Source organism: Cydia splendana, chromosome 23, assembly GCF_910591565.1.
Source record: "Cydia splendana chromosome 23, ilCydSple1.2, whole genome shotgun sequence".
Lineage (NCBI taxonomy): Eukaryota > Metazoa > Arthropoda > Insecta > Lepidoptera > Tortricidae > Cydia > Cydia splendana.
The window spans coordinates 9,219,309-9,239,689 of NC_085982.1; the positions used below are offsets into that span (position 1 = coordinate 9,219,309).

General features: G+C 38.5%; 2 protein-coding genes across 6 annotated transcripts in view; both read left to right on the forward strand.

The window, feature by feature from the left end:
- The first annotated feature begins 3,760 nt into the window (after positions 1-3,760).
- LOC134801704 (PR domain zinc finger protein 5-like) lies at positions 3,761-9,352 on the forward strand. Of its 3 annotated transcripts, none has more exons than XM_063774301.1 (3): positions 3,761-3,997; positions 4,583-4,930; positions 7,293-9,352. In XM_063774301.1, exons 2-3 carry the CDS (start codon positions 4,622-4,624, stop codon positions 9,315-9,317), a joined length of 2,334 nt encoding a protein of 777 aa, XP_063630371.1. In that variant the 5' UTR covers positions 3,761-3,997; positions 4,583-4,621; the 3' UTR covers positions 9,318-9,352. The 3 variants fall into 3 exon arrangements, with proteins under 3 accessions (XP_063630371.1, XP_063630370.1, XP_063630369.1); XM_063774300.1 differs by having other exon boundaries at positions 3,761-3,976; XM_063774299.1 differs by having other exon boundaries at positions 3,762-4,000.
- Positions 9,353-13,969: 4,617 nt separating this feature from the next.
- The window catches only part of LOC134801808 (zinc finger protein 420-like), a 46,111-nt gene continuing 39,699 nt past the window's right edge, over positions 13,970-20,381 (forward strand). For 2 of the 3 annotated variants that reach the window (XM_063774424.1, XM_063774426.1), the window contains exons 1-2: positions 13,970-14,081; positions 16,179-16,263. In XM_063774424.1, the coding sequence (XP_063630494.1) occupies positions 16,180-16,263 (84 nt within the window). In that variant the 5' untranslated portion in view covers positions 13,970-14,081; position 16,179. Of the gene's footprint in view, positions 14,082-14,157; positions 14,283-16,178; positions 16,264-20,381 lie in introns of those variants that run through there. The other variant, XM_063774425.1, reaches the window with a different exon arrangement.

The following is a 20,381-nucleotide window of genomic DNA, read 5'->3' on the forward strand; positions in this document are numbered from 1 at the left end:
GCTGCCAGGCGGAAGGTGGTGTTATCAAGGAAGGTACCAATGTTTGGAGAGGGTAGCGCCTGCAGCCACAGACCCGACTCCCACTCCGCAGTCGCAAGGAGACGAGCTCGGTCTGCCGAACTAGTTGACGTATTTAAAAGGTTTTTCCGTACTAGTTGACAGAGCGGCTCGTCCCATTGCCTCTGCGAACAGGGATTGGCAGGCGGGTCTGTGTTGGGGCAGGTTATAGACCAAATATTCTTGGCCTCAGAGCAGTGTGCAGCCTCCATAGATCCAATGGAAGGATCTAATATTTTCTCTATAAGGCTTTGCGCACCGTGCACCGAGGACAAGAACGCAGGTAGAGCAACACAAGAAATTTTGCGGATACCCAGGCCGCCGAACCTAATGGGTAGGCTAGCCTGGGTCCAAGATCTATCGTCAAAAGGAATATTGAAGATGGATGTGAGAGTTTCTGCAACTAATTTATCTAATTTTGAGACCAAAGTGGGGTGTTTCCAAAAATGGGTTCCGCGAAGTATATATGTAAATTTTGGGACGAAAAGACAATGCTTAATGATTGAATAGGCTGAATGAAGATTAATTTTGGCCAAACGGTGTGATGTTGCTTTGAAATTTTGAATTTTTGAGTCAACGAAGTTTTCAAAGGATTGGTCTAAGACGGGACAACCAAGGAGGTGAAGCGAATCTTCGTTTATAATTTTGACACCCGGGGCGAGTTGTGTAAAAAGGTCGATTGTATTTTCCTTGTCCGGACAGGTATCGGTGATAAAAAGTTCGCACTTGGAAAAATTTAGCGATAGGCCAATTTTTTCCATGTCTGTGTTAATTTTTTTTAGGTCTTCGAGTACGGAAATCGCTTCTCCGCCGAGGGTCCCGTCATCTAAATACCATACGTTTAATTTTGAATTTAGTTCCTTAATGATGGGATGTATCGCGAGGCTGAAGATGGCTGGACCGAGCGGGTCGCCTTGTTGACATCCTACAGAAGAAGCCAGAACGTTGCTTTTATACAATAATTTGGAAGGAGAACTATAACATTGCCAAAGAAATTTATATACCAGAGGAATTTTGTCTTTTATTTGGGTCAACAAGGCGCCTCTGTCTACGGAATTGAAGGCATTGCAAACATCCACCTTAAGCAGGACCTCCCCTGCCTTATGGTCGAGGAATGTTCGCACGGCGTGCACGGCAGCTTCACATCCACTTTTGGAGCCAAACCCCAGTTGGACAGGTTGAAGTTCTGGGGTGAGCTTCGAAAGGATGGAGCGGCAGGCGATCTTGGCGGCAAGACGTCGGAGTGTGGTGCCAACTGCAATGGGGCGGATGCCGCCGTCTTTTTTTGTTAGGGCACAAAGGTTGGCTCCATACAGGACGTCCTTGATGCCGTCTGGGACCTGGCCGGCCAGCATGATATTTACCAGTGCCGTCAGGTCCTTTAAGAGTATTTCCCCGGTTTCACCACAGCCGCTGCACAGGAGATCTTTCAGGTGTTGAGGTGTCAGACCATCCAGACCTCCCGCAGAGCCATTGGGGAAAGACATTACGGCTCCAAGGACATCCCGTGTGGTAGCAATAAGATTTGGATCACCAGGTGGTGGGGGATCAGGCAGGCAAAGGTTTGTAGCTGGAGGTGGATGCTTGCTGTGTAGAGCTGTGAGGGTGTCAGAGTTAGATGGGGCTACTGCATCGTCAGAAAAAAGCAAGCGGGCGGCACCTTTTATGTCGCCATCAGAAATTTTAGACTCTACTTTTTGAAATAAATTGTTGTTGGTGTTCCTAAAATTGTGAGAAGAGGGTTGAAATGAAATATCGCTGCAGCAGTTGGCTTTAACCGTTTTCGTGAGTGATTTTGAATTTTCATCGGAATTTATATGAAGAACTTTAAAGGTGAAAGTAAGTAAGTGTTCCCAATTGCGTATGGAGTTATCTGAGAGGACTGTTTTGATTGTGTGGCTCAAGGATTTGGCAACAGATACTCGGGCACCACGTGGTATCCGTTTCAATACCGGGCGCGAATTTTTTAAATCACTCAGAGTTTGGTGAAATGGTACATCCGGTCTGGTGTGGTCTGGTGACTGTGAAGGCGCTGAAACGTTTGGCTGGGACAGTGCGGTAGATGAGGGTTGAGTATGGCTTTGTCGGTGTTTTTTGGTGATATGTATGTTAAGGCCTCTAGGGCCTTTATAATAACTTGGTTTGGGACATTCCGGGCAACGAAGGAGATTTTCTGGCGATGCAGTAGTTCGTGTGGGGCAGGAAAGGCAAAGTCATTTAACGCAAAAATAATTATCAGTGTTCATATAAAACGATTTATTCACTTGAAATATAATTATTTACCTATTAATTTTAAAAATAAAAACTTTTCATATGTACTAGCAAGTCGAGCAACATATCTAAATGCGTCTTAGCACAGACTTAGTTAAATTTAAACCGTTGTAGTAAACCAGAAACAGCAATAATTTCAAGGAAAGAAATATATTAACCTTTAAATAAAAATGAGCGTACTAATTGCCAAATTCAAATATAATAATTTAATCTTACTATCCCCGTAAGTCCCGCGGACGCTATATCGCGTCCGAAATTATAATCAAAATTCATCATAGATGTAAAACCTGACATTGTTTAAGCTGGTAAATTTAGACTCGTAGCAATTAGCGACGTTAGTAATTAGGAAATAGGAAGTTAGATTATATTGTTTAATTTGTGACTGTTTTGTTTTAGAGAGTGAATCAGCAGATGGCTTGAGCGTGAGATAATAATATAATCTTGGGCCGTCATATGATTTCTTGAAAAAAGCTCAAAGGGCACGTATCTGCCGCATATCCAGACTAGTTTCCCGGTGACCAAGAACGCTGCGCCGAGCTGTGAAGCAGAAAATGTCCGATAACCGGATAGATGTAATTTAACAACTTGTAACCATTTGCCATATCAATGTATGTATTCATATGTATTGCTCCTAACATATGTACACTAATCTTAATGGGAATGAAAATATTTATAATATATCTTAATAATACGTAACTTTTTTGTTACCTTTTATATTTGACGAATTTCTAAATATAGTACCTAATCATTATCTTTTAACGTATTTTTTTATTTATTTGTGATATGCTAATTTAAGAGCCCATCAACGTGCACACTAGCGCCACTGCTAAATAATCGTGATTATTTAAATTTAATGACAGATATTTAAAAAAGGGGGCCGCTACGGACGCGTCCAAAGTTAAAACGGCCGTTTGTGTTTTGAGCTCATAGATCGACGAATCCAGCAACATAAAAAGTAGTTTGATGTATTCAAAAGGTACTTAAATACACAATACAGTCCGTAGCGGCCCCCTTTTTTAAAATATCTGTCATTAAATTTAAATAATCACGATTATTTAGCAGTGGCGCTAGTATGCTCATTGATGGGCTCTTAAAAACCTGACCCCAACAAAAAAGAAAAAATTACAAAAAGAAATTCCCTCTCCGGGATTCGAACCCAGGACCATTAGCTTCCCAAACTGGATTACTGCCAATACCCGCTAGGCTAAACGGGTTGTCAATTCTAATTACAATGGTATCCTACCAGAGCGCTAGTAGTACAAACGAACTTTTGAAAGGGACATTTTTTTGTATGGAGTTATCGTTCTTCTCCTAGTGAGTATTATAAATATATTCTTTGATTTCGAAGCAAGTGTACTTTGCAAATGGGACAATACAAAATTCTACTGGCAACACTAACTACAAAATGTCAAATTCTTAAAAACGTCAATAATCGCAAAAAAGGCCATTTTGGCCAATTTTCGTAATGATTTATTTTATTATAAAGTTATTGATTTTTTAGCACAAACGTGTCGGGCAGCTGCAGATGGAACATATTTCATACTTATTAAGTTTGTTATAATTTGTTATAGTGTTTTAATATAAATATATTAAGGATATCGGAATAATTAAACTTTGTTTTCGTGGAACGAGGAATGAAAAGCGATAAGTGCGGTCTTATTGGAATGACGTGGTAGTATCAAGTTTTTATTTCACGCTTAATTTATCAAGCTGCTTTATCTTTTAAGTTCCTGGCGTTTAACATGAAAATACGATTAATTGAATTGTAAATTTGATCGCCTTCGTGTTGTTATTTTCCACGCTTATCAAGTGCGATGTGGTGTATTCATTCATTGATTGATGCAATTATTTTCTAATAGTTCTCCGCTTTTGGTTTACGTAAAATTTAGTGTGTTTCAATTAATTTCTGTTTAGTTTTTAAGATTAACTTTGGGACTATTGCTTAAATGCTCTGTACTTTAAGTAAAAAAGATACATTTATATAACTTCACTAAGTTGGTGGAGGAAAACTCAAAAATTAACCATGTAATATATTTTCATGGAATAAATTAAAATATAAACTTTTAATTTAATTATTTGACGGTGCCATGATAAATAAAATAATCATAATAAAATATATTTCTTCATTAACATATTAGATGTGTATAAGTATTATATTTATTGTGTATGATAAAAGTTTCTGCGTTTTAGAGGGTACATTTTGTCTAAATACCTAAAGATACAGACATTATAATTATATTTATTTTTGTTACAGATAACAATTTGCATTGTAATCCAGTAAACAAACTGCATAATGATGTCAATAAAACAAGAAAAAATAAAAACTGAAGATATCAAACCAGACCTAAATAAAATTAAAATTGAACCCGAAGAAAGAAAAGATCCGACATCTTATTTACCGGAAGAACCCATGGTTTATACGTTAAAGAAGAAAAAGAAAAAAAAGAGGCATAGACAAGAGGACCCCTTCAAAGACATAGAGGATAAAAAACCAGTGGAGGTGATAAAGGACTATGAGATTGAGGTCGAGTCTGTACCGGGTTTGGATCCGGAGATCAGTATTAAAGTTGAGAACATAGAAGTTGAATTGGATTTTCATGATGTGAGTATCGAAAGTAACTAACACTTTAACATCCTGAGACAACGGCGTAGCATGAACTAATCTAGCCGTGGGCGAAGTCAAATCTGCAAGGCCCTTTTCTTTCACTGTGCCCGTAGGGGCCTCACGCGATGCCCGCCTTGGGGTGCGAGGCCGTGGGCAACGGCCCACTTCGCCCACGCCTAGCTATGCCACTGTCCTGAGACCCAGAAGCAATTGTTTTGTTTTTGAAATAGGAACCCTTAGTTACACAATAAAAGTTCAAAATAAATTTTGGAAGATGTACAAAAAATTGTACGTAGGGACTTAGGAGTTAAGGTGCAGGGGGACAATTTCGACTGCGGGTTAATTTAAACTAATAGAAATATCTTCCATATTTTACATTATTAACTAGAGTGGCATATATGTCCAGATAGCGAAAAAGATGTGTTGTGTGTGACTCTAGTTAATAATGTAAAAAATGGAAGATATTTCGATTAGTTGAAATTACCATGCAGTCGAAATTGTCCCCCTGCACCTTATAACTTGTATTCCTATACCGTCACCATACAGAATTATTATGCCGTTTAGGGATCTTGCTAAATTCGAAATTCTATAGCGTAAGTTTTGAACAACCATTTTAGCTAGGACCCAAAACGGCGTAACAATCGCGAAGCGTGATGGTACATGAAGTTGCTAAGCGGGCCAGGTGTTCAAAATGATCTTGACGCGACTTTATTGTTACAAGAATAAGAGCGTGTCAAGGTGATTTTGAACACCTCGCCCGCTTAGCAACTTCTGCTGCTGACTATACACTCATCTGCAATAATATGTTACATAACTAAGGCCGCAAAAATATCTGACAAGATCTTATTTGTAGAGCCATAAGAGGATGTCACATATTTTTGTGGCCTTCGAAGTGTAACATATTATTGCAGGTGACTGTACATGTATGCAATAAACAATAGTGTTATAAGATAAGCAGCTAGCAAGCCTGCTTTAAAGCTACAAGTCTTCCCTAAAATAAAAATTCGTATCAAAAACTTAATTTTAAAACATTTATTATTGCCAACTGTACTTAGTGCAAGGAATTGGGACTCTACTAAAAGAAACCTATTTCTAAACTCTATAATAAATAACTTTGACCCTTTGCCAGTCAACCATAGCCAACGAATGTTATAGTATAAAATGAACCTTAATACATTATAATAAAGTATACTATTGTATATTAAGGTCTTATTACATATCTGGTTACCGAATACTTTCTGCTGAGAGCGACCGAGAAAGGAATTCCTTGAAGCAGAAAGTGTATGGTGACCAGATAGATGTATCATCATCATAAGATGTAATCAGCCCTTTATATTAGTTGTGGCTGTCAAAAGGTAACAAATAATGAACAGCAAAATAATGCTCGACCCAATAACTGACGTCCATTGTACCTAGTTGTATTATTGCGTCATGCGTTATTGGGCTGCGCATTATCATGCCGAATCGATCAAACTTGGTCGGGGGCAATAATCGATAGCTAGTGACACATCAAAGGGCCTACCGCGAACACCGAAGGTCGTAAATTTCTCTTTTACTCCAATGAAGGCGTAATTAGAGTGACAGAGATAATTGCTCGAATATTACGAACTTCGATTTTCGCGGTTATAGCACTTACTTATACCCCAGGTACCAATAAATACGTGTCAAAATTGTCCAAATAGTGGAGGCTGGTTACTAACACATCCATTATTTGGTTGTGCAAAAACTCGAAATTATTTAACTGCAACATCTTTCTTTTTAGGGTTCCGTACCCAAAGGGTAAAACGGGACCCTATTACTAAGACTTCGCTGTCCGTCCGTCCGTCCGTCCGTCCGTCCGTCCGTCCGTCCGTCTGTCACCAGGCTGTATCTCACGAACCGTGATAGCTAAACAGTTGAAATTTTCACAGATGATGTATTTCTGTTGCCGCTATAACAACAAATACTAAAAACAGAATAAAATAAAGATTTAAATGGGGCTCCCATACAACAAACGTGATTTTTGACCAAAGTTAAGCAACGTCGGGAGTGGTCAGTACTTGGATGGGTGACCGTTTTTTTTTTGCTTTTTTTTCGTTTTTTTTTTGCATTATGGTACGGAACCCTTCGTGCGCGAGTCCGACTCGCACTTGCCCGGTTTTTTAAAACCTCTCAAAGTACTAGTAAAATGGTTTTAATATTTAAAATTATTAGTTTGTATAAACATTCAATTGCATGTTTAAAACTACATACCTATGCTGCTAAATTCTATCAGGGTCCATGTAACTAACATAAGTACACTGGTGTAGAAATAAAGATCTCTTGTGACTTGTATATATAAGAATATTTTAAAGAAAAAAAAACATTTTTAACTTTTCAGTTCGCGGAAAATGGCGGACTAATGGTCGAAGGACCTCAAAGCGAGGACAGTCAGGAGCCGGAAATAAAGATCGAACAACAGACCCACGAAGCGGCTATTCTTACGTTCGAGAGCATTATCAACGAAAAGACAGACAAAACTGTTTTAGGTTACAGTCAAGAAACAGGCATAGAAGCCGCACCAAACTATGTCTGCAAAATATGCCATTTAATATTTCAATCTCAGAAAACTTTACGTATGCACCAAAAAAGAAAGCATAAAGTCTACAGAAAGTCATTTAAACATGTATGCGATTACTGTGGAATGTCGTATGAGATGAAGAACAGTTTAGCAGCTCATATAAAAAGAAAACATGGACCTAATTCGTCCCCAGACGATAGAGAGGAGAGGACATGTGAGATCTGTGCGTTAGTGTTCAAAGGAATGACAAGATTACGAATGCATATGAGAAGAAAGCATAATCTCTTCGAAGACTCTTTTCAATATGAGTGTGAAGATTGCGGACTGACATATGATAAGTATAGGAGCTTAGTTGTTCATAGACAGAGAAAGCATACAAACGTTACTAAACCGGAACCAACTCAATGGTTCAATTGTCCATTTTGCCCTAAAATCTTTACTAAACGTGAAACTTACGCGAGACATGTACAAAGAAAGCATAGAATCAACGAAGATGGTGCAGAGAATGATAATATATCCCAAGAGTTCCTAGAAAGCTGTGTTAATAAAGACACTGGGGAAATATCTTGTAACGAATGTCCACTAGTCTTCTCCTCTTTAAATTTCCTAAAACTGCATATGAGACGAAAACACAACGCGTTAAAAGAAGACTTCAGATTAAAATGTATGATTTGTAATCTATCGTATGATAAGATTGAGAGTTTAAAACGGCATGTGAGAAGAAAACACGACAGTGGCGCCCATTGTGAAGTGTGCAATAAACAGTTTGATACTAGAGAACAGTATTTAAACCATTCCCATGTAAAAGTGATAAAAGAATGTCCAATATGTGGTTTAATATTTTCTTCGCAAGGCGGTTTGGGAAAGCATTTACGGTGTACACACAAAATTGACACACCGAAGACTGTGTTCTGTAATGTTTGTAATGAAGGTTTCCATGATAAGAGACAGTTGAAACCGCATTTATTGAAAGTGCATTTAAATGTGTCATACACATGTAGGTTTTGTATGAAAGTGTTTAAAGCTAAAGAGAGTTACAGACGTCACATTTTGTTCAAACATCCAGCACCAAGTCGTGATAATAACGAGCAACAGAAGTGCGAGCAGTGTGCTGAAACTTTTGCAGACGAATTTGAACTCAGTCGTCATGTACACACGGTGCATTCTAAGAAGTTAGAATCTGAGAATCCTTTAGTTGAAATCAAGAAGGAAGAAGACATAAAAGAGTTGTTTCAATGCACAAAGTGTCCAGAAAACTATCCAGCTTGGGATCAGCTTAGGTTACACTATGAGCAGAACCACCAGTTAGTTCAAGACACGCAATGTCAAATATGTGGCCAAATCCTCCCTACCATCGAACTAGCCAAACATATAAAGCAGCATCATACAGAAGACACTGTCATGGAGTGTAAATACTGCGAGTTTAAAACTACCATTAAAGCTAGCATGACACAACATATGCTGAGACACAAAAATGCTACCACCATCCATTGTGAATACCCTGGTTGTAGATTCAAATCATTTTATGAGGATGCAATGGTTAAACATAAGAAAAAACATGTTGATCAAGGCGTGAAACTACAATGTAGTAGATGTCCTTTTCAAACTATGAATAAGTACATTTTAAGGTATCATGAAGAAGCTCATGTAACTGGCAAGAAAAGATACACTTGTGACCAGTGTGACTATGCTACTATACTACCTGCTAATTTGGTACAACATAAGTATAAGCATTCAACGGAAAAAAGGTTTAAATGCGAATACTGCCCGTTCGCTACTAAATATAATACATCGTTACGTTTTCATGTTAAGAAAAAGCACTGTGATCTCCCGTCTTTTGTTTGAATTATGTTGTTAAGTTATTAAAATATTTGGTGTTATGTTGTGCTTTAATTTCCAGTTTCGCCCTGCATTTATATTTATAATCAGGGATCGTACATTTTCCAGCATTTTTGGTGCACGAAGTGTTGTTAACGGAATTGGTATAAATAATTTCAACCCTAATGATTAATTAGCGTTTATTACGTTGATATTAACTAATGATGTACCGACTATTGATTTGGCCGACTAGCCGACTAATCGGCGCTCGAATGGCCGATTAGTCGGCCGACTAGTCGGCTAGTCGGCCAAATCATTAGTTTCGTATAAGTTCAGGTGAAAAACAATAGTTTTGCTCGTTTGGTTACGCTATTCATTATATTAGCTTGGCTAAAAGGTGTCCTCTACAGGTTCAAAGACCTATCACAAGAATCCTCGTTCAATTTCTGTCTTTCTTTTATTTTGCGATCCAGAGCAGACCGTCAGCTTGTAGGAGGTATTTCCAAGGCTCTATTTCTCTTACGTAGTCGCCAGTTAAGAGGCTATCACCTGTGGTCAGCGTCTTTACGAGCAACTTGCCCTGTCTAAGTGTCTGAATTTTGCAATAGCCAATAACATTAATAGTTTCCCATGGCTCCACCATTAAAAAAAACAAAAAGTGAATAATAATAAAAATATTTAACTATCGAACTTGCATATGAAATTACATAAGAATCAGTTGAGATCGACCTCTACCAGCCCACCAACATACGATAACGATCAAACGGTCAATTATATGAACAAAAGTTTTCGTATGCAGCCTGAATAGGTATTTTAGTAAAATAGACATAAAACATATGGTAAATATTGACTGTTCATTTCTCTTTTTCTGTTTTTCTTTCACTGATATAGTGCCGACTAATCGCCGACTAGAAATGTGGCCGGATAGTCGGCTTTCCCGACTAGTCGGCGACTAGTCGGTACATCCCTAATATTAACTTTAATTTACCATTTCAGTTGAAATTATCTATACCAATTCCGTTAACACCACGCGAATCGATTTGGTGCAGCGGAGTGGTGTTAACGGAATTGGTATAAATAATTTTAACCCTAATGATTAATTAGCGTTAATATTAACCTTAATTTACCATTTCAGTAGAAATTATCTATACCAATTCCGTTAACACCACCCTGCTGCACCAAAAATGCTGGAAAATGTACGATTACTGTTTATTAGGGCGAGCGAAGCGAGCCCTATCACTAATCGACGAACTATGCATTCTTGTGGTACACTTTACGGAAAAACTACTGCACTGTTAGGTTTGAAATTTAACATAGTAATTTAAATTAATGTCTAGATGTGTTATCAAACATAAAAATATCATTTAATAAACCTAAAAAAATAAAATAAAGTAATAACACTTTGTATTACTACTAGCGCCATCTGTTGGCAAAATGATGAATTAACATTCGTGCTAATGTTAATTATTTCTTTCTCTAACAGATGGCGTTAGTAATATCTAAATAAATAAATAAATATTGGACATTCTTATACAAATTGACTACTTAAGAAGGCTTGTGTTGTGGGTATTCAGACAATACGATACCTATGTGGTGTTTTCAAGTTCAATAATGTCGATGGCGCTTACGCCATTAACAACGATGAATACCAAAGTGGGTACAATTTTGGATTCAACCCACCTCGCTTCACTTGGTTTGATTCCCATTTTAGCAATTAAGTTTTTGTGAATACCTACTAGAACAATCAATCTTGCTGTATATTTACTGCGGAGGTCAATTTACTCGTATGTTTTGTGACGCTGACGATGTGATGATCAGTCATGTTGTGTTAGCAAACTTAAATCGGGTAATTTTTAGTTCGAGATACAGTTTTGGCGCCATTCATTTATTACGTAAGACGATTTTGGGGTGGAGGGGGTCGAAAATATCTTATTTTTTCTTACAAGGGGGTGGGAGGGGGTTTTCATAGTTCTTAAGTAAGGTCACAAAGATGCGATATTTGACGACCGGTCTGGCCTAGTGGGTAGTGACCCTGCCTGCGAAGCCGATGGTCCTGGGTTCGAATCCCAGTAAGGGCATTTAATTGTGTGATGAACACTAATATTTGTTCCTGAGTCATGGGTGTTTTCTATGTATATAAGTATGTATTTACCTATATAAGTATGTATATCGTCGCCTAGCACCCATAGTACAAGCTTTGCTTAGTTTGGGGCTAGGTGGATCTGTGTAAGATGTCCCCAATATTTATTAAAAAAAAAAAAAAAAAAAAATTTTTTTTAATTTCTATGAAATTATGACGTTTAAAATAATACTTCCACACTCTATGCTATCAAACACGGTGCAGAGTTAGCTTAAACGAGCTCAAGTACCTTTGTACAGGTACAAATAAACATTCATAAAAATATTTTTTTGAAAATAAATTATATTGGTGGCTGGACGGGGTCAGCCTATTCTTATTATTTCTTACATAGGGGAGGGAGGGGGTCAAAAGCTGGCAAAAATTGTCTTATGTAATTAATGAATGGCGCCTTTAGTGTTACTATTGCTTGGAACTGCTAAAATTATAAATAAAGATAAGCGTAATTAATACAAACTTCAGTGACTTAGGGCCGATACAGACAGACTACAACCCGACTGCAACTTGTATGGGAACTGCACGCCAATCGAAACGTCGGCGTGCAGTTCAGCAAAATGACCCAGTACCCTGGCAGTACCTAGTGGAATTCAGGTTTGGTGTAACAAAGGCACATTATGGTTTGGTCATCCGACTCATCTTGATGAGCACTTAGGAGAGTAGTACCCAAGATAGAGCCGATGCCGAACCCTGGCAGTACCTAGTGGAGCTCGGGTTTGATGCAACATACATAGACACACGCTGTTTTGGATATCCCACTCGTCATGATGATCACTGGGTAGATCAGTACTTTCAGTAGGTACCCAAGATAGCTGATGCTGAACCCTGACAGTGCCTAATGGAGCTCGGGTTTTATACAACATAGGCACACGCTGTTTTGGTCATGCAACTTGTCTTGATGAGAACTTAGGAAAGTAGTACCCAAGATAGAGCTGATGCTGAACCCTGGCTGAACCTAGTGGAACTCGATCAGGTTTGATGCAACATAGACACACGCTATTTTGGACATCCGACTCGTCATGATGAGCACTTGGGAGAACAGTACCCAAGATAGAACTCATGCTGAACCCTGGCAGTACCTAGTGGAACTCAGGTTTGTTGCAACATAGGCACACGCTGTTTTGGCCATCCGACTCGTCTTGATGAGCACTTAGGAGATTAGTACCCAAGATAGAGCTGATTCTAAATCCTGGCTGTACCTAGTGGAACTCAGGTTTGGTGCAACATAGGCACACGCTGTTTTGGTCATCTGACACGTCTTAATGAGAACTTGGAAGAGCAGTACCCAAGATAGAGCTGATGCTGGACCCTGGCTGTACCTAGTGGAACTGTGTGTGTTAGTTTATGTGCGGAGCAGCGTGATTACCGCCAGTAGGTGTCCAGACGGGATAGTTTTTCGATCAATTGTGTGGAGTGGACGCAAAAATAAATTCAAGAACATTGGCTCGCTGACCCAACATTATGTAGGAAAGCCAGTTGGGTTCTTTACAAAAAGTACTGGGCGACCGTGTAGGATGTAATGCACTTATGAAATTGTATATTACGTGTGGATGATATTGGCAATTTGATTTTGTCGTCTGGACACGTTTTTAAAGGACAAAGTAAAAGCTGTAACAGACAGGCGTACCGGACAGCAACCGGTTCGGTACGTTAAGGTAGAAAACCTCCGCGAGCCCTTACAAAGCTCTGCTTTTTGCTAGTAATATACATTATTATTGAGGTTAGGCGTCTAATTCGCAACACCTCCTATGTATAGTAACAAAGATCCGTTGCAATATATTTGGCCAATTTATGAGTAACTGAATAGGAAGCAAAGCGTGCTTTGCAGGGGTACCTATGGTAGGGAATCCGATAGACTTGAACTTAAAGTGCCAAAATTAAAATAGACATTTATGACCTAACGATACCTATTCAGGCACATGACAAAACATAATTTATTTTACTTTATTATACAATGAACAGAACTAAAGTTCTTTGTTCAGTGTTGTACATATTCCACCACCAAGTTTCCCACCAGGGCAAGTGGTATTATTATACTCTTTGAAGTGCCCGGACATGGCCCGGACTCCCCCTAATGGTACAGAGCCAATAATGCTCGGCCCAATAATACTCCACACGATAATCACTAAGCTTTCAGGGAGCTTTTATCTCTTTCTAAAAATGTCCATTCGGATGCGGAAATATATTTTCGATACATATTATAGACCGACAAGAAATTGTAGAAATTAAAAAGTGGTAAAATCGCAGTGTCGTCCCGTTTTCTTAGATTGATTTGAAAGGGACGACACTACGATGTTGCCACTTTTCAATTTCTACAATTTCTTGTCGGTCTATAATTACATATTATTATTTTAAATACAAGCATAATGCGGAAATATAATTTGTTTCCATCTGGCAGCCGTGATGCTGATTAAAATATTAATCCTTGACATATTCATATTTGTTTTACACCTAGCAATCCGCATTCATAAAATAAATATAGACGCTAATTATTGGGTCGTGCATTATTTGACCGTACATTTACCGATATCAAAATTTTGACACTGTAGCGTACGTAATGGTGGCTGCTTGCGTAAAGCGATCATTGCTGACAACTTTTGACAAAAATTTACGGAAAACTTATAGAAACTAACAAGGGAACTGGATAAATAATCAAGGTAATGCGTTTTCATATGTTATTGTTAAGTTTTTTAAACCGATGATTGATACTGAAAATACTTGGGTTAGTTAGGCTAAACAAAATGGCGGATTGGCATCTGCCTCATACAAGGATAAATTTATTCGAAGCTTTATCAATGCTGAATGCTTTGAGAATTATTTTTATCCGTATGGTGGCAATAGATTTAAATTCACCAAAAGTTTGTTTACAAAATGTTACGATGCTGCTCCAGTAACTCGTTCATTTAAGAAGTTTTTTTTACATAACTGCAGAATCGAATAATTAACCATTTCTTTATATTTCAACAGCATGGTTCTGTTTAAATAAATTATCAATTATTAAAATTTTAATATAATATAGCCACTGTCTTCTAAAGGACTTTAATAATTTTAATATAGCCATTGTCTTCTAAAGAACTTATTCTATTCAAAAATACATTGTTATGCAGGTGACCTAGATCTGTTATTTGGCTATTTGTATATTGAAAGAAAAGTGCAGTTTGAACGCTATTCTGTTCAAAGCAAGTATGCAGAATGTTGACATCATTCAGGATTGTTTATCTCATCTCAGTCAAGACTAAGTACTTATAGCTCTTAATCTGGGTAGCAAATGAAACTGATAAATTTAATATAATAAGTTTTAGGCACAAATTTCATTTTTGGTACAAGCTTTTATCATGACTACTTTTTTTTTTAATGTAATAGTCAGCAAACAAGCAGACGAGCCGCCTGATGGGAAGCGGTCATCGCTTCTTTCTACAGACAACTAATACTCATCAAGACAATTCTAAAAACCCCAAGCACAATTAGGTTGCTTTGTCTTATCACAGAATTCCTATGGCCACCTCCTGTCTCTATCATCAGATCAGCTCCATGGTACCATAATATTGCATTGTCACCCGACTTACACACATATGCAAATTTTCAGCTTCATTGGAAACTGGGAAGTGAGTCAAATGTCCAAACATACAATAGTAACATATGTACAGTCACCTGCAATAATAAATATGTCACACAGCGAAGGCTGCAATAATATGTCACACAGCGAAGGCTGCAAAAATATCTGACACAATCTTCTTTGTAGAGCCATAAAAGCATGTCACATATTTTTGCGGCCTACATATTATTGCAGGTGACTGTACAGATAATGCAAATTAAGTAACAGCTTGTAATTAAAATGTATACTGTGTCCATGTAACGCTTTTGAGTCAATGGAGATGGTAAAACCAGCTTTTGAGTAGATGCAAATAGTCAGGCAAGGGGCGCTGAAAAGTACCCGTGCCTTCCCCTCAACTGAAGCCAGACGTTGCAACACCTAATAAATGCCACTGAGAATAGGAGACAATTACATAAAAGATAAGATAAGTTGAAGTACCTGCCTATGGCTGATAAATCTACTTGACTGTGCTCACATAGGGCTGACATCCGATCTGGTTTCCCCAATTAATTCAGTTTGGAGCCTGTTGCAAGTATCTAGGCAAAGATTTCTAATGTGGTCAAGTAAACGTTTGTCAGGGGCATCTATTTATTCAAGCTTTTTTAGGGTTCCGTAGCCAAAAAGTAAAAACGGGACCCTATTACTAAGACTGCACTATTCGTCTGTCTGGGCTGTATCTCATGAACCGTGATAGCTAGACAGTTGAAATTTTCACAGATGATGTATTTCTGTTGCCGCTATAACAACAAATACTAAAAAGTACGGAGGGCGAGTCCGACTCGCACTTGTCCGGTTTTTTAGAATCATTTCCACGAGTAATAGACGACCGTAGAAAGTAAGTAACTTATGTAAGCTATAAAATCTTGTTTAAAAAATTTGTGAAACAACTAAAACCTTATCAGTGGGGAGACACTCCTGACTTCGGCCAAACTCGGCTCTGTTCGGCTCCGGCATTGCTCCGAGCAATTAGGGTTGACACAACTTGGCGTCCCTTTGCGTGCACGACTACAGATAAGATAATGCCTTGAATTTTGACAACCCTAAATAGCCGAAAGGGATATCATGATTCGACCCTGAATCACTGTCAAACTTCGGTTTTGTAGGAAGTGTCCTTTCTGTACGGTAGTACTATTACTCATTGTGTGACCTTATTTTTCAGGATGAGTGTGTCCCGGGTGGCCAGCTGCTTCATATGCAGCACCAGCACGGGCGCCAGAAATACCATCAGCCTCATACAAGACACGGTAACTATTCTTTTTATACCATGACAGTGGCAAACGAAAGAATTGTCCGCCTATGGACACTTTGCACCATTATAAGCGCATTTACCCTTTACACAGAATAAATAATAGCACTAGGTACAGAAGACTCACTCTCTAACAAAACGCGTCTGTTACGATCAGCACAGATATGGCCGCTAGGTGGCGACAGCGCCACGCGCGGCTTATGGCAAACCCCAAAATTGGGGCCGAACGGATGTACTTTTAGCTACCTGTAGCAAAGCGACGAAATCACGGAGTGAGCCACGCCTGCCGTTTAAGTAAACAAGAATTTATTGTTTCAGTGGTATATCGACTCAATTTCTGCTCTCAAGTCAAATTTCACCCAAATCCATGCTGGGGAACCTAGTCTCTGATAATAACGTTGTTTTTTCTGCAAGAAACAGTATAAATTCATATAGATATTATACAGGGGCAATGTAATTATTTGAATAGTAATTATCAAATTGCCCAATAGGTGATAGGCATTATGTAAAATGCCTGGGCAATTTAATTATTTGAAAAGTAATTATCAAATTGCCCAATAGGTGGTAGGCATTATGTAAAATGCACGGGCAATTTAATTGTTTCAATAGTAATTATCAAATTGCCATCTCATATTGGTAATTTTTCATAATGCCCGGGCACTATGAAAAATGCCCGATTTATCACTTGGTCCATAACATAGGTATATATTCATAAATCCTACTTTTGTAACCAGTCCAGATCAAGTGAACGTATTTTAACCCAACCACAGATTATATAATAGTTCTTACGAACAGATACTTATCTCTCAAAGAAAACGCAAATACCTACCGTTTTGATACCTACGCAATAATACAATGGAGTGATCTTCAGATCGCCGCTCCCCGCACCGCGCGCACCGGCACAACGCTAGGGTTGTCGACGCTTAGAAATGGTTTTAAAAATAAGTACCTACATTACATTTCGAGCTGTTCGGCTGTGGAATGATTTGCCGTTAGATACCTACATTGAAATAGCAGTAAGTACCTATGTAGGTACCTACTTTAAAAGAACTTAAAAGTTAGCTTCCTTCTCGTTTCAAATAGATACTTAGGGTCGGTTGCACCAAACTGTTCGTATCGTTAAAGAGTTCGCTAAATTTTTATGTATGGAAAGTTTCATAGTAAAGTGCCGGGGCGCGCCGGCTGACGTTGATCAGTCTGTCAAATGTGGTTGGTGCAACTGGCCCTTAGATAGGTAAGTATATAACTATAAGGGCCAGTTGCACCAACCACATTTGACAGACTGATCAACGTAAGCCGGCGCCCCCCGGCACTTTACTATGAAACTTTCCATACATAAAAATTTAGCGAACTCTTTAACGATACGAACAGTTTGGTGCAACCGACCCTTAATATGTTCAGGGTATTATAAATGAAATAAACAATAAAAAATACGCTGTGGGACTCCTGCTCGACATGAGCAAAGCTTACGATAGAGTTAGATACGACATTTTATTAGATAAATTGTACAGCACCGGAATCAGAGGAGTGGCTCATAAATGGTTCAAGTCCTACCTTAGCAACCGCGTTCAATTAGTCCAAATAGAACATACAGACTTCGAAACTGGCCGCATACAAAATTACAGATCCGATAGAGTCACCCAGACGGGCTCGATCCCCCAAGGTAGTGTCTTGGGATGTATTTTATTCTTAATCTATATAAACGACTTACCAAATGCAATAGAAGACCAATGCGCTCTCTTCGCAGATGACGTTTCGGTGTTATTTTCGTGTTCTGATAAAAATGAAGCTGAAAATAAACTGACTATAACAATGGAAAAAATTGAAAGCTGGTTGGATATACATAATCTTCAACTAAATCTAGAAAAAACCAAAATAATCCAATTTAAACCCCACCAAAAATCAGCATTACCAATCACTTTTAATTACAATAATACAACATTAGAATCTGTTAATTCAGCTACCGTACTGGGTATCGATCTAGACACTAACATGAACTGGAAATCACACATCCAGAGACTGTCAAAAAAGCTGTCCTCCTTTTTATACGCACTACAACACATCAAACGGGCGACAGACTTCCAAACTGCCCTCTCTGTATACTATGCATACGCGTATTCAAGAATGACTTACGGTCTCGTTTTATGGGGGAATAGCACTGACATGGATAAGATCTTCATTCTCCAAAAGAGATGTGTTAGAATATTAACAAATACTGATCAAATGGAGTCGTGCAGACCTCTCTTTAAGAAACTCCAAATACTTACTCTACCGTCAATGTACATCCTCGAGTCAAGTAAATTTGTTAGGAAACATACAGAGTTGTTTACTCCGACAGCACCAAAAATCAAAAGGAACAATCGAAACTTAAATAAACTTCAATTACCCCTCTCAACACTAAAAATAGTCGCATCCAGCCCTCACTACATGCTAATTAAAATATACAACCACCTACCGAACTCCCTAAAAAATATTCAAAAACAGCCGATATTTAATAAACACTTAAAAACATTCTTAGTCGACAAATGTTACTACAATGTGAATGATTTTTTTAACGATAAACACGATTAATAATGTTAATCTATATGCATGTTAGTCTTAAGTATTGCTGTGCCCTTGCAGGGTGTCACATGTAAACTCACCTACTTATAAGCTCCACCTAATAATGTGTAATGTGATTTGCAATAAACATTTTGAATTTTGAATTTTGAATTTTGAATTTTGAATTTAATGTGTCATTAGAAACATATATAACATCTTTAAAGAAATTTCGTAGCTTTTAACTATCGTAAAAATAACGGTAGGTTTACTTACTTTTCCTCATTTGTCGGAAGAGCAAAAAACGATAATTTATTATTTGATTTGCTATTTTTGCAGCCATAAACACTACAAGCTGTGTAATTTTCTTTTTTCGTTGCGATGATTTTTCCTTCGTATGAATGGTCTCACAGGCATATTCGAGCGCGCGTGCGTACGTTAGCGCGTGTGGCAACTAGAGATGGGTAACTCAGGAGTGATAGATAAAAAAGATATATATCTTTCTCGTTTCATGAATCACTCTTCTTGTCTTTACGAATCCGAATGTATCAGTATATCCGTACCGCTCACTCCCTCGGCAACAATTTACTAAAGCGAAAGCGATGACTCGGTCGCGCGTCGACCGAAGTAACACGAACGAGCGACAGCGGTCCTTCAGGCGGATTCGGACACGTCATTCGCTATTCCGCGGGAACGAGAAGTAAATAGTATAGTATTTCTCGGTCACGCCGGATGCAATGCAAATTGCAATGATGAGTTATTAATTCGGTTAATGAGTTAAATTGCATTGCATTTAATAAAATGTAAACAAAAAGTAATAAGGTATTTTATTAGGCAAATATATTCTTGCGCATGACAATGACAATACGAACCAAATCAAGCTTCCTTGTGAATGTACCAATCTATATCCATCATAATACAAAATGAAAATGAAAATGTCGCCACGTTATAATAACAATTCTGTCTCTCTCTCATTCATAAGATGACGCAAAGTCAGTAAGTGTCGATACAGTTACGAGCGGGACAACTGATACACACGGATATAAAGATATAAAAGAGTGATATATACATATCCCAGTGGTAAAAAGATATATATCAATCTTTTCCCTCTACTGACACATTTCGCCCATCTCTAGTGGCAACCAACTGGCTTGCTTGTCTACCGTGAACGCGAGCGGATTCGTAGGTATTAATCCGAGCTCGCGCGGCGAGTTCCATAGGCCTGACCCAACACGCATTTTAAAAGATCTCACATTTGGGAAAAAGGAAGGTTGAGATTCAGCAGAATCTGCGATCATGGAAGTCCCTAATTTTTTGTAACAACTACTATAGACCGACCGCTTTTAAAATGACTCCTCTCGCCGTACGCCTGCCCGCACCTTCCCCGCCCCCGCACGGCCCGCCCCGTCGCCGTCGTACCGCGCAGGCGAGGACTCATTTAAGAGCGCTATTACATTTCGGCGTTGAGCGAGTTTAGGTATTTTACGCGCTGCGGCTGGCGGTGCGAGCTCAGTACGCCGATCCCTTCTACCACACTCGCACTACAATGATGGATTAAACATTCTTGATCCTTCGCGA

What these genes read in the sequence shown, in the direction of transcription:
- LOC134801704 (XM_063774301.1), top strand. Translation starts at nt 4,622, where the DNA reads ATGATGTCAATAAAACAAGAAAAAATAAAAACTGAAGATATCAAACCA. An exon ending in TTGAATTGGATTTTCATGAT is followed by an intron (nt 4,931 to 7,292) that starts GTGAGTATCGAA and finishes TTAACTTTTCAG; the next exon opens with TTCGCGGAAAATGGCGGACT.